The sequence below is a fragment of the Callithrix jacchus genome, chromosome 2 (assembly GCF_049354715.1).
Source record: "Callithrix jacchus isolate 240 chromosome 2, calJac240_pri, whole genome shotgun sequence".
Classification (NCBI taxonomy): Eukaryota; Metazoa; Chordata; class Mammalia; order Primates; family Cebidae; genus Callithrix; species Callithrix jacchus.
Window position 1 is genome coordinate 50,004,968 of NC_133503.1, and position 25,793 is coordinate 50,030,760.

Here is a 25,793-nt window from a genome sequence, read left to right on the forward strand (position 1 = left end):
AGCAGGCTGGACTGCTTGAGCCTAGGAGTTTGAGACCAGCCTGGGCAACATGGCACGACCCCATCTCTATTTAAAAAATAAAAAAGGAAACGTAGTGCCAGGCACTTTGGAAGTGCTCAATAAATGTTCCTTATTATTCATGAAATGTTCTCTAAATGTTTATCTGTGCTCATGACAAGCATTGTAGCCTAATACTAGTGTTGTTGCCATTATTACTGTTAGCATTACTATTAGAAAATTCCATTAGCAAGATCTGACAATGAATATGGAAGAAATGTGAGGATGAGGACAATGCCAGTGCTGGTCAGTTCCATCAGGACAGGAGGAGTGAGCTGGTACCCTTGAGTCCTGAGCTCCCAGAGGCCATGAGCAGACAGACAGAGGTTAGGTGATAGCAACAGTTAAGATCAGAGAGCCCTGGATTCTCACAATTCATTTGGCTCAAATTTTGGTCCACAAGATTAGTACCAGATTGACCCCAACTGGAGAGAATCTTATTAGAAATATACATATATCTTTGCTTGGCATGGTAGTTCACACCTATAATCCCAGCACTTTGGGAGGTCAAGGCGGTTCAATCACTTGAGGTCAGGAGTTTGAGACCAGATTGGCCAACACGGTGAAACCCCATTTCTACTAAAAATACAAAAAAATTTAGCTGGGCATGGTGGCAGGCACCTGTAATCCCAGCTACTTGGGAGGCTGAAACAGAAGAATTGCTTGAACCCAGGTGGTGGAGGTTGCAGTGAGCTGAGATCCTGCCATTGTACTTTAGCCTGGGCAACAAGAGAGAAATTCTGTCAAAAAATAATAATAACGGCCGGGCGCGGTGGCTCAAGCCTGTAATCCCAGCACTTTGGGAGGCCGAGGCGGGTGGATCACGAGGTCAACAGATCGAGACCATCTTGGTCAACATGGTGAAACCCCGTCTCTACTAAAATTACAAAAAAATTAGCTGGGCACGGTGGTGCGTGCCTGTAATCCCAGCTGCTCGGGAGGCTGAGGCAGGAGAATTGCCTGAACCCAGGAGGCGGAGATTGCGGTGAGCCGAGATCGCGCCATTGCACTCCAGCCTGGGTAACAAGAGCGAAACTCCGTCTCAAAAAAAAAAAAAAAATAATAATAATAATAATAATAATAATAACCATATATATACATACACACACATATGTGTAAATATATATATATGTTTAGTAAAAAAAAATATATATATATTTACTAAAAATGCAGCTTCTTCAGCCCTACTCCCTGAGATTTAAATTTAGTTGGTCTGTGGTAGGTCCCCAGAATCTGCATCTTTGAAGTTTTCCAGGTAAATTTTCCTTTTTTGAGACAGGGTCTTGCTCTGTTGCCCAAGTTGGAGTGCAGTAGTGCAATCACAGCTCACTGCAGCCTCAACCTCCCAGGCTCAGGTGATCCTCCCACCTAAGGTTCCCAAGTAGCTGGAACTATAGGCACACCACCATATCCAGCTAATGTTTTGCATGTGTGTCTTTGGTAGAGACAGGGTTTCATCATGTTGCCCAGGCTGGTCTTGAACTCTTGGGCTCAAGCATTCCATCCACCCTGGCTTCCCAAAGTGCTGGGATTATAGGCAAGCGCCATCGCACCTGGCCTGGATAATTCTTATATGCAATCAGATTGGATTTTGTGATTCAATTGCTTACACAGTACTTGAACTTCACCTACAATACTCCCTCCAGGCTATAACTAAACACCTATAAATAAATAGGAGGAGATGGGGAGCTCCTCCTATTACCAGGTAGCTCTGATAGTTTTAAATCAACAACCACATCAAAAATTCTTTGAGATTGAGCTGAATTCTGCTTGCATGTTGCTACTACATTGAGGCCTTAACACTGACCTCGGGGTCACACTAAACAAATCTCATCTTTCTTCTCCATTAGGGCACTTCAGACACATGGAGAGAATTGTTGTTTTATGGCAACATATAGTCTTTCCTGGATGTAGTAATTTTTATTTTCAAACAATGCAAATTTCAAAGAAAAGAAAACAAAATAAAATAAATGTTATTTCACTGAATTTAGTTCTACTCATTTGAAAAAAAAAATTAGATATTCAAGTTAGAAGGTTCCCAGATGATCCATTAGAAATTAAAATTGATTTTATTTTATACATATATGTGTATGTGTGTGTGTGTGTGTGTGTGTGTGTGTATTTTTCTTTTTCAACTTTGGTTTAGATTTAGGGATATGTATGCAGATTCATTACCTGGGTATATTGCATGATGCTGAGTTTGGGGTACAAATGATCCTGTCACCCAGGCACTAAGCATAGTACCCAACAGTTATTTATTTATTTGTAAACCAGGAGTTTAGTTTTATTTTCTCTGTTCATCTGCAAAATACTCAGGACCAACGTAAAAAAGTAATTCCTCCTGTGGAAAAAGTTACATTAAAAAGGGGAATGAGGTGAAAGGGATTAGTGCCTTAGCCCCAAGGAGCTACAGCATTTCTGAATGGTCCAGGGAATCGAAAAAATATTGGGAAGATGTAGCAGGAGGAAGGAAAATGTGAATTTACTGAGTTAGAGGGTCCTGAAGCGGGCCTTGAGGGGGATCTGGTGGCTGGGGAGTGGGTCTGGGTGAAAGAAGAGACCCCCGTTGGTAGCCATAGGGTGGTGGTCGTGGAGGGCCAGTGTATCCATGGGGGGGCATCAGTGGAGGAGGTCCACACATACCATGTGGAGACATAGGATCTGGGTGACCCATGGGAGCTCTGAATGGAGGCCCTTGGGGGTGCATGCCCATTGGAGGAGGTCCAGAATGAGGCATTCCAGGTGGCTGCCCCCCAGACCCTGAGTGTCCAGCATGGGGATGTCCTAAGCCATAAGGGCCATGGTGTGCCAGCTGCATCTGAGATATCCCTGGATGGGGCATCCCACCTGGTGGGAATGGATGAGGATGTCAGTGTCCACGACCAGGATGTCCTGCCCCTGCGCTTCCTGCCAATGGGGGGCCATGTCCTGCAGCTCCGGAGGCATAGGTGGTGGGGGCATGGTGGGGGGTATCCCAGGTGGGAGGGCTCCAGGAGGCGGCACTCGGGGTGGGAAGGAGCCAGGAGGAGGCATGCCTCGTGGAGTAAGCCCAGATCCCAATGATGATACAACAGGATTGGGGGCAGAGGGTAGAGGAGATGCATCTGCAAACAGCTGATGAAGGCAGTCAGCCTGGGAGAGTGGGTTCTGAGCTGCCAGAAGTCATTCGGCTGCTGAGCCATGGCGCTCACCCTCGGAGTCCTTGAAGGCATAAGATATGGTGATAGGGCGGTTATAGAGGTACTGCCCATTCATGGCTTCAACTGCTGCATCCGAAGCATCAAATGAAACAAAATTAATAAAGTCATAACCTTTGGAGTTGCCTGTGTCAGGATCCTGCATAATCTTAGGGGTTTGTAAGATGACCCCAAAGGCGCTGAAAGTATCATAAAGCAACTTTTCTTCAATCTCGGCGTCCAGGTTTCCAATGAAAATGTTGGCTCCTACATCCAGGTTTTGTTGTGAGCTGATGCCTTGTTCTCCCATATTGGCTTCCCATAGAGTTTGATCATGTTCATGATCTTAATGGCATAGTCAGCATCTTCCTTACTCAAGAATTCCACAAAGCCATAGCCTTGGTGCTGGCCAGTGACTCTATCCTTTGGCATGTGGGTGTTGACTACTGGTCCAGCCTGGAGAAACAGTTCCCACAGCAGCGAGCAGTTCACTAACCTTCTCATCCAGGTCCCCCACATACACAGTGGCATCCTGGTTCCACTCGGAGATCAGCCCGGCCACCATTGGTGAAAGAGCTCCCACTGTCTCCCAGCAGTGGTTCCACTCTTTCCCCAGCAGTTAGTTTTTTAATGCTTGCTTTCCTCCCCCTCCTCCCCATGGCAACATCTTCTTTCTAAATGAACATTCTCTGTTCCTCTTTTTTTTCTGAGACAGAGTTTCACAGTTGTTGCCCATCTTGTTGCCCAGGCTGGAGTGCAATGGCACAATCTTGGCTCACCAAAACCTCCACCTCCCGAGTTCAAGTGATTCTCCTACCTTAGCCTTCTGTGTAGCTGGGATTACAGGCATGCACCACCATGCCCATCTAATTTTGTAATTTTAGTAGAGACGGGGTTTCTCCATGTTGGTCAGGCTGGTTTCGAACTCCCAACCTCAGGTGATCCGCCTGTCTTGGCCTCCCAAACTGCTAGGATTTAAGGTGTGAGCCACTGCGCCCGGCTCTTTTCCTTTAACTGTTCCTTATAGGACATGTTTTGAAGATTCTTCACTGGTCCGATCTTGCTCCATTGTACTCCCTCCAATTTTTTTCTGGATCCCTCTAAAAATGTACTTTTCAGGAACATATATAGCACTCTAGGTGTGGTATCAACAGCGTAGAATAGGGAAGCACAGGTTAGAACTATTACCTCCCTGATTTTAGACATGATACTCCTATTAGTGTAACCTATGTAAGATCTCATGAGATATTTAAGTAGCTATATCATCTGTGCTGATTATAGATAGGAAACCTCATAGATGGCAGTTGGGGTCTTTGTGGGTCTGGCTACTCACCTGTGTCCCCATTGAGGGGACCTAATTCCTGGGACTCTGGTCTGGGTGGCTGTTCTGGTTCTTGGCGCTTCTGGAAGAAATGAGACAACAATAAGGCGCAGGTAGAGGGTGGGAGGTCAAAGCGAGGATGGCTGCTACAGCAGGATTCTTCCAAAGGCAAGGCAAGACCTTCAGTTACACCAGACCCTGCCCCATGCCCGGTGCATTTAGGCTGCCTCACCAGCTCTAGGCAGCAGCCCCTCTACCTGGGGGGAGGGGCCCCAGAACAGGATTTCTCATCCCTGTAAGGGAAACCCTTGGAGGAGTTTGACGGTGCTTGACCTATCCTTAGATCCTTGCAGCCTGGCTCCTGCTGCCATCCGTGGGGGCCTCCCAGGTCACCTCTTCCTTCTCTCAGGATTTGGCCAGGCCTGCTGTCACCCTCACTCCAGCTATGCACTTGAGGTGCCCTAAAAAACTCTCAACTCCCAATTCAGAGATGATTTTTGTTTAGAGAAAACTCAAACCCTTTCTCCTCTGCTCTCATACCACAATAATCATCCACACAGAAGAAAACTTCTGTGTGTGTGGGAGGGGTTCTCCCCACCACCAAGCGAGTGATCAGTTCTGCGGCGGACATCAACCGGGTGTCCTCTAATTCACCTCTGACACTATCTACCAGGAGATAGGGTCAGATCCCACAGGTGGAGGGCTCAGTCCCCAAAACTGCTTCCCTCCTTCCCCACAGTCACAAGTATGAGCCTCCAGAACTTTTGACAGATGGGCTTCAAGTTGACGTTTCCTTGACCTCCTCTTTGGGTTTAATTTGCTGGAGTGGTCCACAGAACTTGGGGAAGCACGTATTTACAATTATCGGTTTATTATGAAGGATAGTACAAAGGATACAGATGATGAAATGCATAGAACAAGGTATGGGAGAAAGGGCAGGAGCTTTCATGCTCTCCCTGGGCACCACCATCCAGGAACCTCCACGTGTTCAGCTATGCGGAAGCTCCCCAAACCCAATCCTCTTGGTTTTTCATGGAGGCTTCATTACATAGGCATGATTGATTAAACTATTGGCCATTGGTGATCAACTTGACATTCTAGCTCCTCTGTCCTCCCCAGAGGTTGCTGGGTGAGGCGGAAAGTCCCAAACTTCTAAGATGAATAATTAATACAAAAGGGCTTTCTACATTACAAAGCAGTGTCAGTGGCTCCCAGATTTCATAAATGAGTAATTTTTTTTTTTTTTTGAGACAGAGTCTTGCTCTGTTGCCCAGGCTGGGGTGCAAATGCACAATTCTGGCTCACTGCAACCTCCGCCGCCTGGATTCAAGCGATTCTCAGCCTCCTGAGTGACTGGGACTATAGGCATGCACCTCCACGCCCAGCTACTTTTTGTATTTTTAGTAGAGATGGGGTTTCGCCATGTTGGCCAGGTGGGTCTCAAACTCCTGACATCAGGTGATTCACCTGCCTCGGCCTCCCAGCATGCTGGGATTACAGGTGTAAGCCACTGTGCCCGGCCAAATGAGTAATATTTTTTAATGGAAGAGTTGATATGGGCTGATAAGCAAGGATACTGAAAAAAACTATTTGTAGATTATCATTATTTTGTAAAATAAAGGACATTTTATTCTTCCAAAATATAATAAGGAAAAGCTTAAGAACAGTCTTCCAGAGAAAGAGAACTGACATGCTTCCTCAACACTGCATCCTCGCTCATACCATAATTTTCTCATTTCATGCTGGAGAGCCAAAAAGTTGATTAAAGCCTGGCACTGGTCATTGGACCAGGATTTGGGTTAAAAAAAAAAAGTTTAAGTCCTTTTGTATGTTTTTCAAGATGCTTTTACAAAGAAGAGAAAGAAAGAGAGAGGGAGGAAGGAAGGGAATGGGCAGAAAGGAAGGAGAAAAGGAAGGAAGGAAGAAGATGTTCTAGACTCAATTTTAAGAAACATTTTAAAAAACAAATCAGGCCTGGGTGCAGTGGCTCATGACTGTAATCCTGGCACTCTGGGAGGCTGAGGTCAGTGGATCATTTGCTGTCAGGAGTTCCAGACCAGCCTGACCAACATGACAAAACCCCCTCTCCACTAAAAATACAGAAACGAGCTGGGTGCACACCTGTAATCCCAGCTACTCAGGAGGCTGAGGCAGGAGAATTGCTTGAACCCGGGAGGCGGAGGTTGCAGTGAGCTGAGATCCTGCCACTGTACTCCAGCCTGGGCAACCAAACAAGACTGTCTCAAAACAAAAACAAAAACAAAAACACAAATCAAGCTATGAAGAGGCTATAAAAATGTTCAATTATGAATTATTTCTATAAAAAACAAACTTTACTTTTTACTATGGTAAAAACCTTTTTTAAAGGTAATTACTAGAATAAAATTTATTTAAAATGTCCTAAACTGGCCAGGTTTGGTGGCTCACACCTGTAATCCTAGCACTTTGGGAGGCTGAGGCAGGCAGATCACGAGGTCAGGAGTTCGAGACCACTCTGGCCATCGTGGTGAAACCCTGTCTCTACTAAAAATACAAAAATTAGCCTGGCACAGTGGTGGGCACCTGTAATCCCAGCTACTCGGGAGGCTGAGGAAGGAGAATCATTTGAACCCAGGAGGTGGAGGCTGCAGTGAGCCAAGATCACACCACTGCACTTCAGCCTGGGCAACAAGAGCAAAACTCTGTCTAAACAAACCAACAAAAAAAGTCCTAAACTGAAGAACCACTGAAATACTTCTAGAAAGCAGACTTCTCACTGTGGAGAGATGTATTAAGGGAAGTCTTCTAGAATAGTCTGCTTCTCCCCCACTTGCTGGGCATAGAACCTGGCATGTGTAAGACCCTGGCAGACTGAGGTACAGTGCCTCCCCCAGGTCCTCGTGCCCCAAACCTGCTGAGTGCTGGGCGGACCTGACAATTCAGCTCCCCAACCACCCTGGTGAAGACTCAGTCCTCGCTTTCCATGGGAAGAGGAGGAAGCCTGGTCCAGGCACGAGTCAGAGAAGCTGTCAACGCTGGAATCTGGGAAAGTGACAACAGCCAGACTCCCCACCCTGAACTGGAGGAAGGAGGGAGAAAAACACAAACGGTTATCTCTTCCTTGTTGCCATGACTGATTAGATGAACTCGGACAATGTTTTTATGGGAGCCAGAAGGCCTAGATTCTAGTCCCAGCTCTGTTACAAACTTGGACAAATCCCCTCACCTTCTGGGCTTCTGCTTCCTCCTCTGTCAGATGGGGATGAGGAGCTCTAGTGGTTTAACGAGATGATCCCATCATGTTGAAACTCTAAGCTCTCATCTCAGCTCCTCTCAACAGCACTGTGAGGCAAAGGTCACTACAGGTGAGGAAACTGAGGCTCAGGGAGGTTTAAGACACAGTCACACTGTGCCTTAATGTTCAAATCAGCATTAGAACTGGGTGTCAGAATATTAGAGACTGCAGAGCAGAGTGGTTAAAAACTTCAGAATTCTAGAATCGCACACGTCAGGATTCAAATATTAATTAAACGCTGTGTGACTGGATTCCTCTCCATGCCTTGGATTCCTCATGAGTCTTTTAGGATGAGATGAAAGGATGCACCTGAGGTGTCTGGCACATACCAAGAGCTTGAATACTGCATATGACAATTGCCATGTTTCAGAAACATGGCAAGAACAAAGATCCCACAGGATCTGCTTTGGCAGATCTCTTAGGCTGCCCCTGGGTCTCAGGTTTTGTCATCTGAAATAAGATCATAAGCTCATGAAATACTGCCTTCTTTCAGATAACCACCACCAGAGAATGGCGGCAAACACTTCTCCACAAACAGCCTTCAGACCACAGGCAGCACGTGGCCTTGTACTTGAGTCCCCAGCTCTTGACAAAACAAGATAACTCCTTCAGAATGACAATCAAGGCTATCGCCATCTGTCCCCAGTCTATCCCAACTCCAATTTCTTTTCTCTTTTTTCGGTTTCTTTTCTTTTCTTTTTGAGATGGAGTCTTGCGCTGTTGTCCCAGCTGGAGTGCAGTGGTGTGATCAGGGCTCACTGCAACTTCCACCTCCCAGGCTCAAGCAATTCTCCTGCCTCAGTCTCCCAAGTAGCTGGGACTACAGGAATGCACTACCACACCTGGCCAATTTTTGTATTTTAGGTAGAGACGGGGTTTCACCATGGTGCCCAGGATGGTCTTGAACTCAAGTGAACTGTCTGCCTCAGCCTTCCAAAGTGTTGGGATTACAGGTGTGAGCCACGGCACCCAGTCCCAATTTCTTAATACTTAAATGTTTATAAACATCTTCTTCCAGTTACAGCAGTAGTAGGCAGTTGTTGTAGAAAGTACAGAAAATACAGGAAAATATAAAAAGAAAATCTCACTACCTAAAGAGAATCTTATAACCTGGCAGCATATAGTGTTCATCTACAGGCACACATTCAATATTGGGATTATTATATATATTTCCTCATATCTTACTTTTTCAAATATATTTTGGATGTTTACTACACAGCATTAAATATTCTGCAAAGGTGTTCATTTTAATGATGAGCAGAACATCCCTATGGATGAGTTTAGTCATTTACTATTGAGTGTTTAAATTGTTTCTACTTTTTAAAGTGCAGATTATGCTTTAATAAACATATTTATTCAGGCCAGGTGTGACAGCTCACCCCTGTAATCCCAGCACTTTGGTAGGTCGAGGTAGGGGGATCATTTGAGGTCAGGAGTTCGAGCCTGGCCAACATGGCGAAACCCTGTCTCTACTAAAAACACAAAATTTAACTGGGAAATAGTGGCATACACCTGTAATCCCACCCACTTGGGAAGCTGAGGCAGGAGAATCACTTGAGCCTGGTGAGCCGAGATCGCACTACTGCACTCAGGTCTGGGTGACAGAGAGAGATCTGGTCTCAAAAAATAAAAATAAAAAAATAAACATTGATTTATAAAATTTTTTACACATCTAGTATTACATGTCTAATATCAGAAGAGTCTACCAATCTACTCACCCTCAAATGGTACACAAGAAGACCAGTTTCAGCTAGGATCTGGTGGCTCATATCAGTAATCCCAGGACTTTAGGAGGCTGAGGTGGGAGGATCTTTTGAGGCCGGGAGTTTGGGACCAGCTTGGCTAATATGACAAAACCCCACCTCTACTAAAAATAAAAAAATTTGCCAGGCATAGTGGCACATGCCTGTAATCCCAGCTTGGGAGGCTGGGGCATGAGAATTGTTTGAACCTGGAAGGCCAAGTTTGCAGTGAACTGAGATTGGGCCACTGCACAGCCTGAGTGACAGAGCAAGACTCTGTTTCAGAAAAGAACAAAAACAAAAAACAGCTTCACTGCAACCTTGCCAAGTGGAATATTATCGCTTAAAAAAAATGTTGGCAAATTTGCTAGGTCAAAGCCAAACCAAAATAACCTAGTGCTACGTATTATACACCTGCCCCCAACACAGGCCTCTGTGTGACTGAGACATCCTATGCTGCTCAAGACCATCCCACTGTGATACATGGTCAGGTCTACCTCGGGCCCCCAGGCTCAGTGCACGCACCATTTCTCCGCTTTTCTCCTGACCTGCCCCAGGGTGGAGACAATGCCTGTCTTCTCTATATTTCAGGGACCCCTGAGAGTACCTGTACCTGGTTAGCTGTTTGTCTCTCCTGCTAGCCAAGGGGGCTGCTTGAAGAGAGGATTTCAAAATCTGCATTGGAATTGCCTCAGTATGTTACCATGCCCTGAACAGTATTTCTTAGGAATGTGGTCTAGAGCCACCTGGAAAACTTGCTTAACATGAATGCCCAGGCTGCATTCTAGACCTACAGTATATGTGCTGCGCATCTCCATCTTTTCTTTTTTTTTTTGGAGATGGAGTCTGGCTCTGTTGTCCAGGCAGGTGTATAGCAGTGTGAACTCAGTTCAATTGCGACCTTTGCATCCGGGTTCAAGTGATTCTCCTGCCTCAGCCTCCAGAGTAGCTGAGATTACAGGCACATGCCACCACACCTGGCTAATTTTTATATTTTTAATAGAGACAAAGTTTCACCATGTTGGCCAGGCAGGTCTTGAACTCCTGACCTCAAGTGGTCCACCCACCTCAGCCTCCTAAAGTACTGGGATTACAGGCATGAGCCACTGCACCCAGCTGGAATCTCCATCTTTAGCAATCTAACCATGTGATCCCAGTGCCTACAAAAGCCTGAGGACATGTAACCCTGGGCTGGGTAGGTCTCAACAAACAGCTACTAAGTGGAAAATCCCCAGGTTGGGCTCTGACCACTTCCTCCTCAGAGGTCATGAAGCAGAGGGTACCTGCAGTGGAGAAGGACAGGAATTGGGAAGGGGACACAGAATTTTCCCTTCCAAAAAGATGGGTGGGGAGCATAGGGCTGGGGTGGGGTATCCGGATTGCACTCTGGAAGAGGAATGACAGCTTCCTGAGTCAACAGAAAGTTGGGAACAAGAAAGCTGAAGAGGAGGCTGCCGGCAGCACAGGATGCAGGGAGAACCCAGGCCTGGGGGAGAGGCCAGGAAACTCCATTCCAGCTTTAATGTGTGACTTCAGGTAAGTCATGTCCCTTCTCATCTGTGAAGGGTCAGCGCTGAACCAGATGCTCTCTTCAGTCCTCCTGAGCTCCAGGGCAGCCCTTCTCCTAAGAAGGCTGGAAATAGAGCCCCTAAACTCAGGTGACACTTACAGCTCTGGTGCCCAGATCCTTGCTGTCAAGCAGACTAGAGCCCTGCGGTAGATTCAACGTGAAGCAAACCTGAGATAGCAGGACACAGCTGTCAAAAGCAGACACAGTCAGGGTAGAAGACAGTGTCCAGAGCTGTGCTGTGGAGAAGCCACACGAGCTCAGATTGGGGCTGGTGAGATGCTCTAGAGTACGCTCACATTTTAGAGGGTAAACTGACAAACTGGAAGATGTCCCAAAGGAACCCACAGGATGTAAGAGGGAATGCAAAATCAAATTATAGGAGGGGCTGTTAACAGAACAAGAGTTGGTCAGCCCTGAGAAGAGGAAAGAAGACCTGACCACCATCTTCAAATCTCAGCATGACTGTCATGGGTAGAAGCTGCTGGTGTGTCATCTACAGCCTTGGAGGACAGGACCGTGGCCAAGCACAAGGAAGTTCAAGAAGTTTCAGTTCAGTATGAAGAAAAATGTCAGAACCATCACAAATAGGTAGGCTGCCTTATTAGAGGGTGGGGCAGGGAAGTAAGCACTCCATTACTAGTAGTGTGTAAAAGAGGTTGGAGAGTCAAACTTCATGTTGTTGATTGGACTGAGTGATCTTTGAGAACCTGAACTCTTAACAGTCTATAATTCTAAAAAGCATCACTGATGTTCAGCAAGTGAAGGTCTCTGGCAAGCATCCAGAATTTTTCTACTACAGGTGGCACATAAAGACCACCAGCATTAATGGAACCTCAGGGAGCTCTGTTGAGTGCTATTCAGGGAGCAGCATTTTGGAGTGAATGGCTGTAGTCACATACTCAAGCCTTTGTGATAGACTCCTAGACTTCCCTCAAATTCTGAACCTCACCAGGCAAGGGTGAATTAGGCAGAAGCAACTTGAATAGAAGCCACCCAGCTATTCCCTGCCTTGGGAATCCTAGTAGGATGGAAGGCAAACGTAGCCCTGAGGGAGGTTCAGACTGTCCTGCAAACACCTGACCTAGCCCCTCTTTTGGAACCATCACTACATTCTGTTTGTCACCCTTCAAAGCTTGTATATTTCTGATTAAGTGCTTTGTGTCCTCATTGTTCCTGCTTAACTTAGAGAATTTAGTAATTAAAGAAGACCCCCTAAGAGTTCACCCAGTGCTTCCATGTCCCATAAATCACAGGCCTGGCTTCCTTTGGCATGCAGTTCTATCACCCCTATCCTGGCTAAGGAAGGCTTACGGTGACCCAGAACAGGGTTGGAAGGGCCCCAGGAGGCAGCTGATTCCAATCCCCACCTCCTTTTTCCAGATAGAAAAGCTGAGGCCCCTGATACTTTGCTGAAGTTGCTTATCAGTTTAAGGAGATTTTGGGCTGAGGTGATGGGGTCTTCTAAATATACAATCATGTCATCTGCAAATACAGTCAATTTGACTTCCTCCTTTCCTTATTGAATACCCTTTATTTCTTTTTCTTGCCTGATTGCTCTGGCTAGAACTTCCAATACTATATTGAATAGGAGTGGTGAGAGAGGGCATACTTGTCTAGTGCCAGATTTCAAAGGGAATGCTTCCAGTTTTTGCCCATTCAGTATGATATTGTCTGTGGGTTTGTCATAAATAGCTTTTATTATTTTGAGACATGTTCCATCAAAACCTAGTTTATTGAAAGTTTTTAGCATAAAGGGCTGTTGAATTTTGTCAAAGGCCTTCTCTGCATCTATTGAAATAATTGTGGTTTTTGTCTTTGGTTCTGTTTATGCAGTGGATTACGTTTATAGACTTGTGTATGTTGAACCAGCCTTGCATCCCTGGAATGAAGCCTATTTGATCGTGATGGGTAAGTTTTTTTGATGTGCTGTTGCAATTGGTTTGCCAGTATGAAGATCTTTGCATCTATATTCATCATGGATACTGGCCTGAAGTTTTCTTTTTTTGTTGAGTCTCTGCTGGGTTTTGGTATCAGGATGATGTTGGTCTTATAAAATGATTTGGGAAGGATTTCCTCTTTTTGTATTGTTTGGAATAGTTTCAGAAGGAGTGGTACCAGCTCCTCTTTGTATGTCTGGTAGAATTCAGCTGTGAACCCATCTGAACCTGGGCTTTTTTTGGTTGGTAGGCTATTCATTGCTGCCTCAACTTCAGCCCTTGTTATTGGTCTATTCAAGATTTCAACTTCTTCCTGGTTTGGATAGAAAAACAATGTGCAGAAATCACAAGCATTCCTATATACCAATAACAGACTAAAAGAGAGCAAAATCAAGAGCAAACTCCCATTCACAATTGCTACAAAGAGAATAAAATACCTAGGAATACAACTAACAAAGGATGTAAAGGACTTCTTTAAGAACTATGAACCAATACTCAAGGAGTAAGGGAGGACACAAACAGATGGGAAAACATTCCATGCTCACGATTAGGAAGAATCAATATTGAGAAAATGGCCATACTGCTCAAAGTAATTTATAGATTCAACACTATCCTCATCAAGCTACCTATGACCCTCTTCACAGAACTGGAAAAAAAAATCTTAAACTTCTTATGGAACCAAAAGAGAGCCCAATAGCCAAGACAATCCTAAGCAAAAAGAACAAAGCTGGAGGCACCATACTACCTGACTTTAAACTATACTACAAGGCTACAGTAATCAGAACAGCATGGTACTGGTACCAAAACAGAGACAAAGACCAATGGAACAGAACAGAGGCCTCAGAGGCAACGCCATGCATCTACAACCATCTGATCTTTGACAAACCTCACAAAAACAAGCAATGGGGAAATGATTCCCTGTTTAATAAATGGTGTTGGGAAAACTGGCTAGCAGTGTGCAGAAAGCAGAAACCGCACCCCTTTCTGACACCTTACACTAAAATTAACTCTAGATGAATTAAAGACTTAAACATAAGACCTAACACCATAAAAACCCTAGAAGAAAATCTAGGCAAAACCATTCAGGACATAGGCATAGGCAAGGACTTCATGACTAAAACACCAAAAGCATTGGCAACAAAAGCCAAAATAGACAAATGGGATCTAATTGAACTCCAGAGCTTCTGCACAGCAAAAGAAACAATCATTAGAGTAAACCAGCAACCAACAGAATGGGAAAACAGTTTTGCAATCTGCCCATCTGACAAAGGACTTATATCCAGAATTTACAAAGAACTAAAACAGATATACAACAAAAAAGCAAACGCATTCAAAAGTGGGTGAAGGACATGAACAGACACTCTTCAAAAGAAGACATACATGAGGCCAAAAAACATATGAAAAAATGCTCATTATCACTGTGATTAGAGAAATGCAAATCAAAACCACATTGAGATACCGTCTCAAACCAGTTAGAATGGTGATCATTAAAAAATCTGGAGACAACAGATGCTGGAGAGGTGGAGAAATAGGAACACTTTTACACTGTTGGTGGGAGTGTAAATTAGTTCAACTATTGTGGAAGACAGTGTGGCGATTCCTCAAGGACCTAGAAATAGAAATTCCATTTGACCCAGCAATCCCATTACTGGGTATGTATCCAAAGGATTATAAATCATTGTATTATAAAGACACATTTCACACATATGTTCATTGCAGCACTATTCTCAATAGCAAAGACCTGGAACCAACCCAAATGTTCATTGATGGTAGGCTGGACAGGGAAAATGTGGCACATATACACCATGGAATACTAGGCAGCCATAAAAAATGATGAGTTCCTGTCCTTTGTAGGGACATGGATGAATCTGGAAACCGTCATTCTCAGCAAACTGACACAAGAACAGAAAATCAAACACCACATGTTCTCACTCATACGTGGGTGCTGAACAATGAGAACACATGGACACAGGGAAGGGAGCATCACACAATGGGGTCTGTTGGTGGGGGACTAGAGGAGGGACAGTGGGTGTAGGGAGTTGGGGAGGGATAACATGGGGAGAAATGCCAGATATAGTTGACGGGGAGATAGAGGCAGCAAATCACATTCATTGCCATGTATGTACCTATGCAACAATCCTGCATGATCTGCACATGTACCCCAGAACCTAAAGTACAATAAAATATTTAAAAAAGAAAGAAAGAAAGAAAGAAAAGCTGAGGCCCAGAGATGGGTGGGCAGATAACTTGTCGGAGGCTGCAAAGCAGGAAAGCACAGCCCTGGGGAGAATCACAGCCGAGGCTGTAGTCCTTTCCATCCCCCTGATGCCAGGGCCAGCTTTATTTGAGTAGCTGAGCCTGTAGGGGAGAGGTGATTCTGAGTCTCAAAGGGCTCCAGTCACACCCTCCTCAATATTAGAGCTGCCTTTCCGGTGTCTGGCCCAGCACCACTAGTTTTGGGATCTAAGCAACCACAGTCAGAGCCCATTGGCTGCGGGAAGAGGCAGGAAGGAGGTGGGGGTGGAGGTGGAGGCCCAAGGGGCCCCACTCCAGGGCTTTCAGGGAGGAAGGGCGGGGCCTAAACCTTCAGGGCTGTTGAGAAACGTTAGTGTTCACACCCGAATTACAGAAGCTCAGAGGGAAGAACACCATAAATAGAGGCCTTAGCCTCCCCATCTCTAAGATGGGCAGAGATATTCTGCCAAAGTAATGCCTGAATTTGATTTCCCTGAAAATCAAACTCTGCCAGGGATATTAAAGATTTAATTCATCTTAATCATATTGTACGGTGTGTGGTCAACATTTTCCCACTGGCTGGAGGACAGTCCTCTGTGACTACACAACCAACTTAAAGTTAGAGGTAACAGGCTGCAGCACTCAGCTGCACCAGGGACACAGCCTATACTCTGAACACCTGCAGGACACCCAGAGCACACAAGGCAGGGGCGGATGTGGTCTCCACTACTCCTATCTGACCGACTGATGGATGAGGTGTCTCAGGGGAGGAAAGAACCACTTCCTTCTTAAACACCCCTGCACCTGCTGAGCCACACCGTGGCAGACAGGCATCAGAAAGGCCTTGAGTGCAGGGCCTCCCTGCAGACAGTGGCGCTGAGGCCTAGAGAAAGCCTTTCTAATACACCTTGCTCATTTTCTTTCTTCCTATAGCTCCCCTTTCCTTGTCCCATATCAGCCTCCCAGGGTATCTGCTAGTTCTGATTGCCTCAGAGGGCCTGGAGCTGGCAAAAGCACTAGACATTATTTCTAGCATTTGGGTCAGCCTGGCAGGTAGGACCCTGAAGAAGCTGTACAGAAAATGGTGTCAGTGGCTGGGTGGGGAGCGGGTAGAGACAGGCTGAGCACCCAGATACCTGTCTCCCAGTCGAACGGCAAATTGGGAGTCCAGAGTCAAGGTCCTAGCTTGCCATCTGCTTGCTGTGTGACCTCGGGTGGGCACCCTTCCTTTTCTGTGCTTCTGTTTCCTCTTCTGCATGGCATGGAATTGTGCAATGGGATACGTAAGAGCCCTCTGGTTTTACATGCTGTGGATGGGGAAGAAGGGGCAGAGTGAGGTCATCTTGCTCTCTCATCTTCTATCGATCCTGTCCTGCGTGTTTGCTCTGGGCAGGGCAGGGCCAGTTTGACACGCTCAGCTGTCAGCTCTGGTCATGGGCCCTTGCTCAGGAGGTATGGGTGAGAACCTGGAGCCCTTCACACTATTGCCTGTTCTTCAGAAGCCAAGGTAAGGGCAGTTGAAAAACAGAGAGCAGAATTGCCTGACGGCAGAGAATGACGGAGCTCAGCCACCTCCCAAGCTGGATGCAGCATGCTCCCAATCCGACAGTGGCACTGCAAACACAAAGAAGTACCTACTAGTGAGGATGAGGAGGATGCACAGGATGCTCAGGGCAGGAGCATTGGCAGTAGGGAAACACTGTAAATTGGGGACTGGCTGGATACACTCAGGGACATAATACCATGTCATATCATTCATATGTTTAAGAGAGTGAGTAGACCTTTATGTACAAAGATGCAAAGCCATTCAGTAGAATGCCAATATCCAAACTAAACTATTTTTTTTGTTGAGATAGAGTCTCACTGTGTTGTCCAGACTGGAGAGCAGTGGCATGTTCCTGGCTCACTGAAGCCTCTGCTTCCCAGGTTCAAGAGATTCTCTTGCCTCAGCCTCCCCAGTAGCTGGGATCACAGGCATGTACCACCACATCCAGCTAATTTTTGTATTTTTAGTAGAGACAGGGTTTTACTATGTTGACCAGGCTGGTTTTGAATTCCTGACCTCAGGTGATCTAGCCACTTGGCCTCCCAAAGTGCTGTCATGAGCCACCATGCTGGGCCAACTATTTTTATTGATTAAAAAAAAAAATGCACAGGAAAAAGTACCCAGAAAAACACAAACTGATAACAGCTGTCATCTCCAGAGAATGGACTAAAATTACTGTCGTTTCTATTTTACCTAAATTATTAGGATTTTTAAAGCAATAATGCATTCAAGAATTACTTGTATACAAAGAAATTAACAACAACAAGAAAAAAAAAATACCTCTCTTGGAACCTGAAAGCCTCCAGTGGAGTCATGGTACAGATGGAGAAATCAAGGCTGAGGAGGAGAATAGTTAGCAAAAGAGGCAGAAGTGGGTCCCGTTCTTAGAATGATGAATAGCAGAGGTTGGGAAGGATGTGTGTGGTGGGTGGAGGGAATGAAGAGAGGTTAGTCAAAGGATACAAACATACAGCCAGATGGAAGGACTACATGCTAATGTTCCATAGCAACCATGTACTGTGTATTTCAAAATAGCTGGGAGACAGGACTTGAAATGTTCCCAACACATAGAACTGATAAATACTCGAGACGATGGAAACTCCAGATACCGACTTGATCATTACACAGTCTATGCACATAGAAAATATCATATGTACCTAATAAGTAGGTAAAATATTATATATCAATGAAAAATATAAAGAAGTAGGCCCCATTCTTGACTCCCAGTTCAGTGCTCTTTCCTCTACAGATGCAGCTGCTGGTATCCAAAAGCAATAGCCCTGTCCAAGCGTCTCCCTGTTTACAGTGCTGCCTCCTCTGCTGCCATCCAAAGGGGAGGCCCAGGGTTCTTGCTGTCCTTTTCGATTGCTAGCAAGATGGGAACAGGGGGTGAGAGGGTGAGTAAGGAGCAGTTAACCTTGTGATATGAAAGTTTCCTAAAGCTGTCTGGGAGCGGTGGCTCACACCTGTAATCCCAGCACTTTGGGAGGCTGAGGCAGGCGGATCACTTGAGGTCAGGAGTTCAAGACCAGCCTGACCAACGTGGAGAAACCCCGTCTCTACTAAAAGTACAAAATTAGCCGGGCATGGTGGCACATGCCTCCAATCTTAGCTACTCGGGAGACTGAGGCAGGAGAATTGCTTGAACCTAAGAGGTAGAGGTTGTGGTGAGCCAAGATTGTCCAGCCTGGGCAACAAGAGCGAAACTCTGTCTCAAAAAAAAAAAAGAAAAAGTTTCCTAAAGCTGCTGTAACAAATTACCACACTTGTGGTAGCTGAAAACAACAGAAATTTATTCTCTCACAGTTCTGGAAGTTAGAAGTCCAAATTTGAGGTGTCAGGTGAGCTGGTTCTTCTGGAGGCTCTGAGGGAGGATCTGTTCCCTCCCTCTCTCCCAGCTCCTGGTGGGTGCCGGCAATCCTTGGTTCTCTAGCTTAGAAGATGCATCATTCCATTCCCCGCTGTTCTCCCTGTGTGTCTATGTCCAAACGTCCCTCTTCTTGTTGAGACATAATCACTGGATTAGGGGCCCATCCAGTGTGACCTCATTTTAACTTGATTGTCCCTGCAAAGACCCTATTTCAAATAACGTCACATTTACGGGTTCTGGGTGAACATAAATGTAGGAGGGGACGCTACTGAACCTCGTAAAGGTAACAGCTTTTCTGATGCCCAGGCCATCTCCTTAAGGAAGAGACAGGGCAGGGTTGCATGGGGCAGTGGAAGATGGTGAGAAAGGCCACAGAGGTCATTGCACACTCAGTGAAAAAGAACTCCATTATGGAGAGAGGAGGAAAACTGGAAGTAGGTCAGACTGCATATCACTTGTCTTGGAGGGGAAGCCTGGACGTGGATGGCTGTTTTAGGTATTGTTCAGTGTTTGGCCTAGATGTTCTGGAAGGTTCAGATTTGAAAATAAGGTGACACAAGATAAACTATTTTTAGGGATTAAGATTCACCTGGCAAGACAAATAGGATGGCTTGTCTTCAGGTAATGGATGGATTTAGATCTGCTCAAGATGGATGGATCTTCTCTCGCTCCTTCTCTCTGCCAAAGTTGGGCAGCAGGAGGTCCCTCCCCGCTGCCAGTCCTGCTGCAGTGGGGCTCCCAGCCTGGCTCTCTCCCCTGGTCACGGGGGACAGCTCACAGTGCTGAGGGTGGAGGATGCAGAGGACAGGGTGCCAGCCTTGCAGACAGAAGCCCAAGTGCACCCTGAGGTGTCAGAACCAGAACTAGGGGCATCTGAGAGACTCTTCCTTTCATTAGGAGGGTCCCTTAGACTCTTCAAGCTTATTTTTTTAATATGAATTTTATACTGAGACTGCTTAGAGCTCTTTTTCCAGGCAGGTCTCAGGCTCTTGTTCACTGGCTGATCTACACACCCTAGATGTCAGGGGGCAACCCCTCCAACTCAGAGTTTCACCATCTTGATATATATACCTGTTTGCTTCTGTGCAATTAACTTAAAATTTAATCTTTTCTGCCCTGTTATGACAAAAAAGCAGCACAGTGCTGACATGAAGCAGAAGCCCCAAACCTAACACCCATCTGAAGCAAAAATGGGAGTCCTTAGGTATCTGGGAATTCATCATGTTCTCAGGGGGCCTATATTAGCCATCCATAAATTCAATAAAGGAAAAGAATTAAAAATATGTACCTGCGCAGAAAATATATCACCAAAGGCTGTATCTCAAAGGCAAAGATTTTTAGGCATTATTCTAATGTGTTTTAGGTTGTCAAACACTTTCCGAGTGCCTCATGGATGAAAACCTGTACTGGCTTTAGCTAGGAAGATTGGTGGGGCATTCGCTTCTAGGTTTGGCAAAATCACCAGCTTGGAGACCATTTACACGCCAACATCCCCATGATGGTTGGGGCAGGGGACTGAGTGCTGCACAGGCAGCTTGCCTTCATGCTCCCTGACTGGCCTGCCCTTACTAACTGACCTAGACGATCAGACTTGCCCACTCCTGACCAGGTCTTAAGGGCTGCTCCCATATTCCTTCTGCCTAGGATGCCCTCCTGCATAACCCACTGGCCCCACAACTGCCTAACCCCCACCCACCCTCAAAACCCAACTTAGAGAGATGCCGTCTCTCTAAGGGACCTTGCTTGACCCCATCTAAGTCTAAAGTCACGCTGGCGTCAGGTAGGAGGAAAACACAAGGATGTTCATTGATTACCAGGGTAGGAGTGTAGACTGTAAAGAACCACGTGTCCAAACTGATTAAGCCACGGAACAGCCGTGGGACATTCGGTAGCCCCTAAAACGTCCATGTTTCCATGGACTACTTAACATGGGAAAATGTCCCTGGAAGAATACTAAGTAACTGGAATATAGCCATATAAAATATAGTCTTAGCTTTATACAGATAGTCATACTCACATCTATAATATACATAGTAAAAAACAGTATAACGAATGCCACTGAAATGTACACCATGGCTATCTCTTAACTGTGAGATTAAAAGATTTTAAAATTTCTTATTCTTTCCCAAATTTTGAAATTTTGACTAAAAACATAATAATCAGACTAATTCCTTTTTTTGAATGGAATAGTAAATATTTGCTGGTCATAGGCTTGTGTTCCCTCTAATTTTCTTGTCAAAATGACACCTGACCCCTGCTTGTACTCCTCCAATTATGGGAAACTCACTACCCTTTGAGGCCTTTTCTGGCCGCTTCTTCCTCATGAGAAGTAGAAATCTGGCTCACTTTAGCCTCCCCCCAATGGCCACAGTGCTGCCTTCTGGAACAACAGAGAACAAAGCTGCCTTCCATGACCCTTGACAAGACTTCAGAGATTTGAAGGCAGAGGCCAGACTCTAGGCTGCATCCTCCCCACCCTGCACATGTCAGCCTTCCAAGGACAGTAACGTCCCTTACCTCCCACGTCCCAGGGTACTTTCCTTGGGTACAATCTAGGCAGCAATGTCCTTAAAGCATAACATTAAGCCTCTTTCAAAGGCATCCTTCCTGCTAGTCAGGGCATCAGGGGCTCTGTCACATACAGTCTTTCTTCTAATCTTTTTTTTTTTTTTTTTTTGAGATGGAGTTTTGTTCCTGTTGTGCAGGCTGGAGTGCAATGTCACAATCTCGGCTCACTGCAACCTCTGCCTACCATGTACAAGCAATTCTCCTGCCTCAGCCTCCTGAGTAGCTGGTATTACAGGCATGTGCCACCATGCCCAGCTAATTTTGTATTTTTAGTAGAGACAGGGTTTCTCTATGTTGGTCAGGCTGGTCTTGAATTCCCGATCTCAGGTGATCCGCCCACCTCGGCCTCCCAAAGTGCTGGGATTACAGGCATGAGCCACCACGCCTGGCCCATATCATTCATTTCTATCACCTGGCTTGCTACATGGATGTGCTCATGAAGGGCTGCTGAATGACTGATCCACCAAGTATCTGTCACCTGAGGCCCAGGTACTTGGCACTGTGCTGAGCCCCTTCTCAGAGGCCCTGCTTGGAACTATGGACCCATAGCCACAGCCTTTGGGACTGGAGAGTTGAGACATCATGCCTGGCACTCTTCAGTGTCATACAAAGGGGGTTGGCCACGAGGTGCCTCCTGACCCCCTACCTTATTGCCCAAGGGAGGCTCGTAACCTGCTGGGACTAGGAAGGCCCCTCCTTACCCCCATGTCTGGCAAGCCCCCAGAAGGCTTGTTTACTTAACCCCTACCCACTCTCTGCCTGGCCTTCTTAGTCTTCCTGGGGGATGTGACTGCATTAGCCATGGTTTTTATGGAGAATAAAGGTTTAGGAAGGACCACATGATCCAGACATTTCCTCAGCACCTACCCTTAGACTGCCAGGAATGCTATTCATTCATTCCCAGCATTTCAACTTGTTCCAATAAGGCAGTGACCTAGGCCCAGACCAGGCGTCTCAGGATGGTCTAGAGCAGCTAGTCAGCCAAGCCCAACAGGTACCATAGACCACGGAACTCAGTAGACCCTCAGATCCTTGAACCTGGAGGGACCTTGAGAAGGCCTCATGATTAAGCTCCTGTCCCTAGCCAGGATAGTCCTTGCTAAAAGTACCAGCCTTATTCCTTGCTGCCTGCCACCCCTATTCTCCACAAAGAACCCCCTCACGCTGTGCTTTCAGTGGCTTAGCCTTTGCTTAGCCTTGGCCATGAGTGGGCAACTCTTGCCATACCTTCTAAACCATGCTCCATCCAAAAACCCTTCCTGCATCTCTCAAGGCTGGACGTCATGCTCCTGCTGCTCCCTGGGCCAGCCCCTAGCGCGGCTCTTATTTGTCCCTCATTCACTCAAATATCTACTTAGCACCTGCTCCACGGTCTACATAAAGCAATGGGCACCAGATGGGGAGTGCAGAAAGCCGGGCGCCACTGCACAGCTTTGCTACCAACTGGCATTGTGACTTTGGACCCATCGCTCATCACTGAGCCTCAGTTTCCTCACAGGTAAAGTGGGAAAGATTCCACAGCTCAGCCTTGCTTCCAGGGCTTCTGTGAGGCTGGAAGGATGTGAAAGCATTCTGCAAACATGCAGGGTGAGTCATGATTATCAGAACCTAACCCTTCTGTGGCCTGAGCTCATTTTTGTTCATCCCATCCCTGGAGTCCCCCCTCTCTCCCAGGGGGCCAACAGCCTGTTGAAGATGAACTTGGGAGCTCGTGCCTTCCAAGGGGTTTGCACCTGGGTGAGAAATCGGGCAGGAGCACAGCCTAGAGGGATGGGAGCATTAAACAAAACCAGTCCATAAATCTCGCCATGTAGGGGCAGGGGCCTGGCATGGCTGGGGCCAAGAAGGCATGCCACGCTGTTCTGAGGCAACGAGAGTAAAACCTTTTATGCTAAAGGGTCTTATTTGTAGTTATCAAGAAGCCACTGGAAGCACTGTGGGAGGGGGTAGAGACAGAGAGCACCGGACTAGGGCACTAGACACCTGCGTTCTGCTCCGTGTTGCTCTGTGACCTCAGTCATGCCCCTTCCCTCTTCTAGGCCGTAACCTCCTATCTGTATAGTGGGTGCATCGGCCTAGGTGGTACCCAAGGCTCTTTCCAACTCAGTTCAGACATGCTGTGCCTGATTTACTTGCCCTTCGGAGCTTTGGCTGTGCCAGGGACAGGCAGGGACAGCTGGTAAGTCTCTTGGAAGCAGCAGGAGCCAAAGGAGCTGTGCTTACTGTGACCTCCTCTTCCACCTTGTGGAAGTCAGGCTCCTTCCCATTTCCTCCACCTCTGAGGTAGATGGAATTCACCCTTGGTCCACAAGTTGACCCAGGTGCAAGCTACAAGGTTGACCCAGGTGCAGAGAATACAGACTCTGAGACTTAGGGATCATCTTGCTCACCACTCCATATAGAGAGAAATGGAGACCTAGGGAGCCACAAAGGCTTGCTTGGAATCACCTAGCATGTTTGTGGCACTACCAGGACTTACACCCAGGACTGCTGTCCACCTCCCACTTGCTCAGTTACAAGTCTCAGGCTCAGGTCTCTCCACCTTGTCATCCCTGTCAGCCAGCCCCTTTCTTCTACTGATAGCGCCAAGCCTCAGTTTCCCTGTTGGAGTGAGGAAAGACATGAGGGTTTCTCAGTCAGGGGTTGGTGAGGATTTTCAACCCAGTAATAAAGGGAGAGCAAGGAAAGCTTGTCTGTACTTCAGACAGAGCGGGGAGTAGAACCCTCCAGGCTAGGACAGTACTGTTAGGCAGAAAAACCTGTACTCAGGCACAAGCAAAGCAAGAGCAGAGGGAGGACTGAAGTTCATTGCAAAACTATTAAATATTGTCATAGTTTGGGGCCCATCAGGGTCTCAAGGGAGAATGATCATAAAGGCAATGGGATCATCTAGTCCCACCTGGCTAGGGGCAGGCAGTGGTAGGAAAAAGGGCCAGAACTTGAAGATCCTCCTTCCCCTCTGCCTCACAGTGTCCCCTGAGAAGGCTGTCCTTCTAGCTCCAGGCTCTGACCTTCTGGGCTCGTCAGACCCCAAGGGGCAGCTGGTCTCACCGCAAGAAACCTGAGTAGAGTCCCCTGGGCCCTAACCCAGCTCCAAGGCCCCTTGGGGGAAGGACAGGAAGGGAAGAGAGGGCCGCAGAAGGCAGTAGATCGCCTCCCTCTTTCGCCCCTCCCAGCTACCCCAAGGGCAGCCCACACTCAGTAGCTCCGGGGCCTGCAAAAGCCTTAAGACCAGCGCCTCAAACTTTAAAGCGTCATCACCTGGGCATATTGTTAAAACGCAGCTTCGGTCTTGGCAGGACTGGGCCAGAGCCTGAGATTCTGCATTTCTAACAGGTTCCCAGTGATGCCGCTACTACCAGTCGGTAGAACACTCTGTGAGCAGCCATGAGATTATCAGCCTCTGACCCGGGGGGAGGAAGCCAAAGGCCCAGAGAGGTCAAGTCACTTGTCCATGACCACACAGCGAACAGCCCCAGACGGAAGGCAGGGGGCACCTGCCACAGACGCTCATCTCCCCACCAAGGCAGCGGGAATTAGCTGCCTTTCCCTGGCTCAGGTGTTTGTAAACTCGGCGGCTTGGTGCGGCTCGGGCCGGGGTAAAGAGCGCCTCCCAGCAGAGCCTCCCCCGTCTCGGAGCCGGCCTCTCTAGGTCCTCAGTCCGATACCTCAAGCTGATCAGAGGGAGCCCGGGGCGCCAAGTCCCCTGCGGCGGAGCGATGCCGCACTCCCCTCTCCTCTTAAAGGAAACTTCTCCGCCGGCGCCCTTTACCTTTTTGGGGGGTTTGCAGTTGCTCAGCCTGCTGTGTCTGCAGCCCATCCTCCTCCGGGGATTCCCGGACGCCGCACCCCAACTCCGGGGCCCCCAGAGGAGCCTGCAGTCCGGGCCCCGCCCTCTGCTCCGCGCCCGCCGGCTGGGGCTGCCGGCGAGACCCTGAAACTGAACCTGGAAGCGCAGACTTGAGCCTGAGCTGGGGCGGCCGAGCGCCGTAAATACCCGAAGAGCGGGGCCTCGGCGTAGCCCGCAGGGCTAGTGGTGCCGCCACCAGAGGCAGGTGACCAGAATCTTTCCAAATAATAGGAATCTCCGGTCAGGGCCGGAAAACACACACACACACACACACACACACACACACACACACACACACACACAATCTTAAGGAGCAACAGATGCTTTTTCGAACCCTCAGCTAAGAAAGGGCCGGGGGTGGGGGGTGAAATAATTAAAACAACTGTTTGATAAACATAACAGCTATCCTTTATCGAGGGCTGTTTCGTCTCAGTTGTTTTATACATTTTATTTCTGTTTCTTGCCATATCCGTGCAACAAAGGTATTACTTCCTCCATTTTACAGGTGAGGAAAATGGTGCTCAGAGATGCGAAATAATTTGTCTAAAGTCACATAGCTGGTAAGTTACCACAGCCCAAATAGAATCCAGTTCCTTTATTTATTTATTTATTGGCAAGGTAATAACTCACTGCAGCCTCAAACGCCT

General features: G+C 47.0%; 1 protein-coding gene and 1 pseudogene across 1 annotated transcript in view; both read right to left on the bottom strand.

Moving 5' to 3' along the window:
* Nucleotides 1-25,232, bottom strand: part of CCDC69 (coiled-coil domain containing 69) — a 50,235-nt gene extending 25,003 nt beyond the window's left edge. The window contains exons 1-2 of the mRNA XM_008988253.4: nucleotides 25,069-25,232; nucleotides 4,567-4,636 (exon numbers count right to left, since the gene is read on the bottom strand). Of these exons, the coding sequence (XP_008986501.3) occupies nucleotides 4,567-4,636; nucleotides 25,069-25,116 (118 nt within the window). The 5' untranslated portion in view covers nucleotides 25,117-25,232. The remainder of the gene's footprint in view (nucleotides 1-4,566; nucleotides 4,637-25,068) is intronic.
* On the bottom strand, nucleotides 2,393-3,931 carry LOC144581090 (splicing factor 3B subunit 4 pseudogene; annotated as a pseudogene).
* Nucleotides 25,233-25,793: the final 561 nt, after the last annotated feature.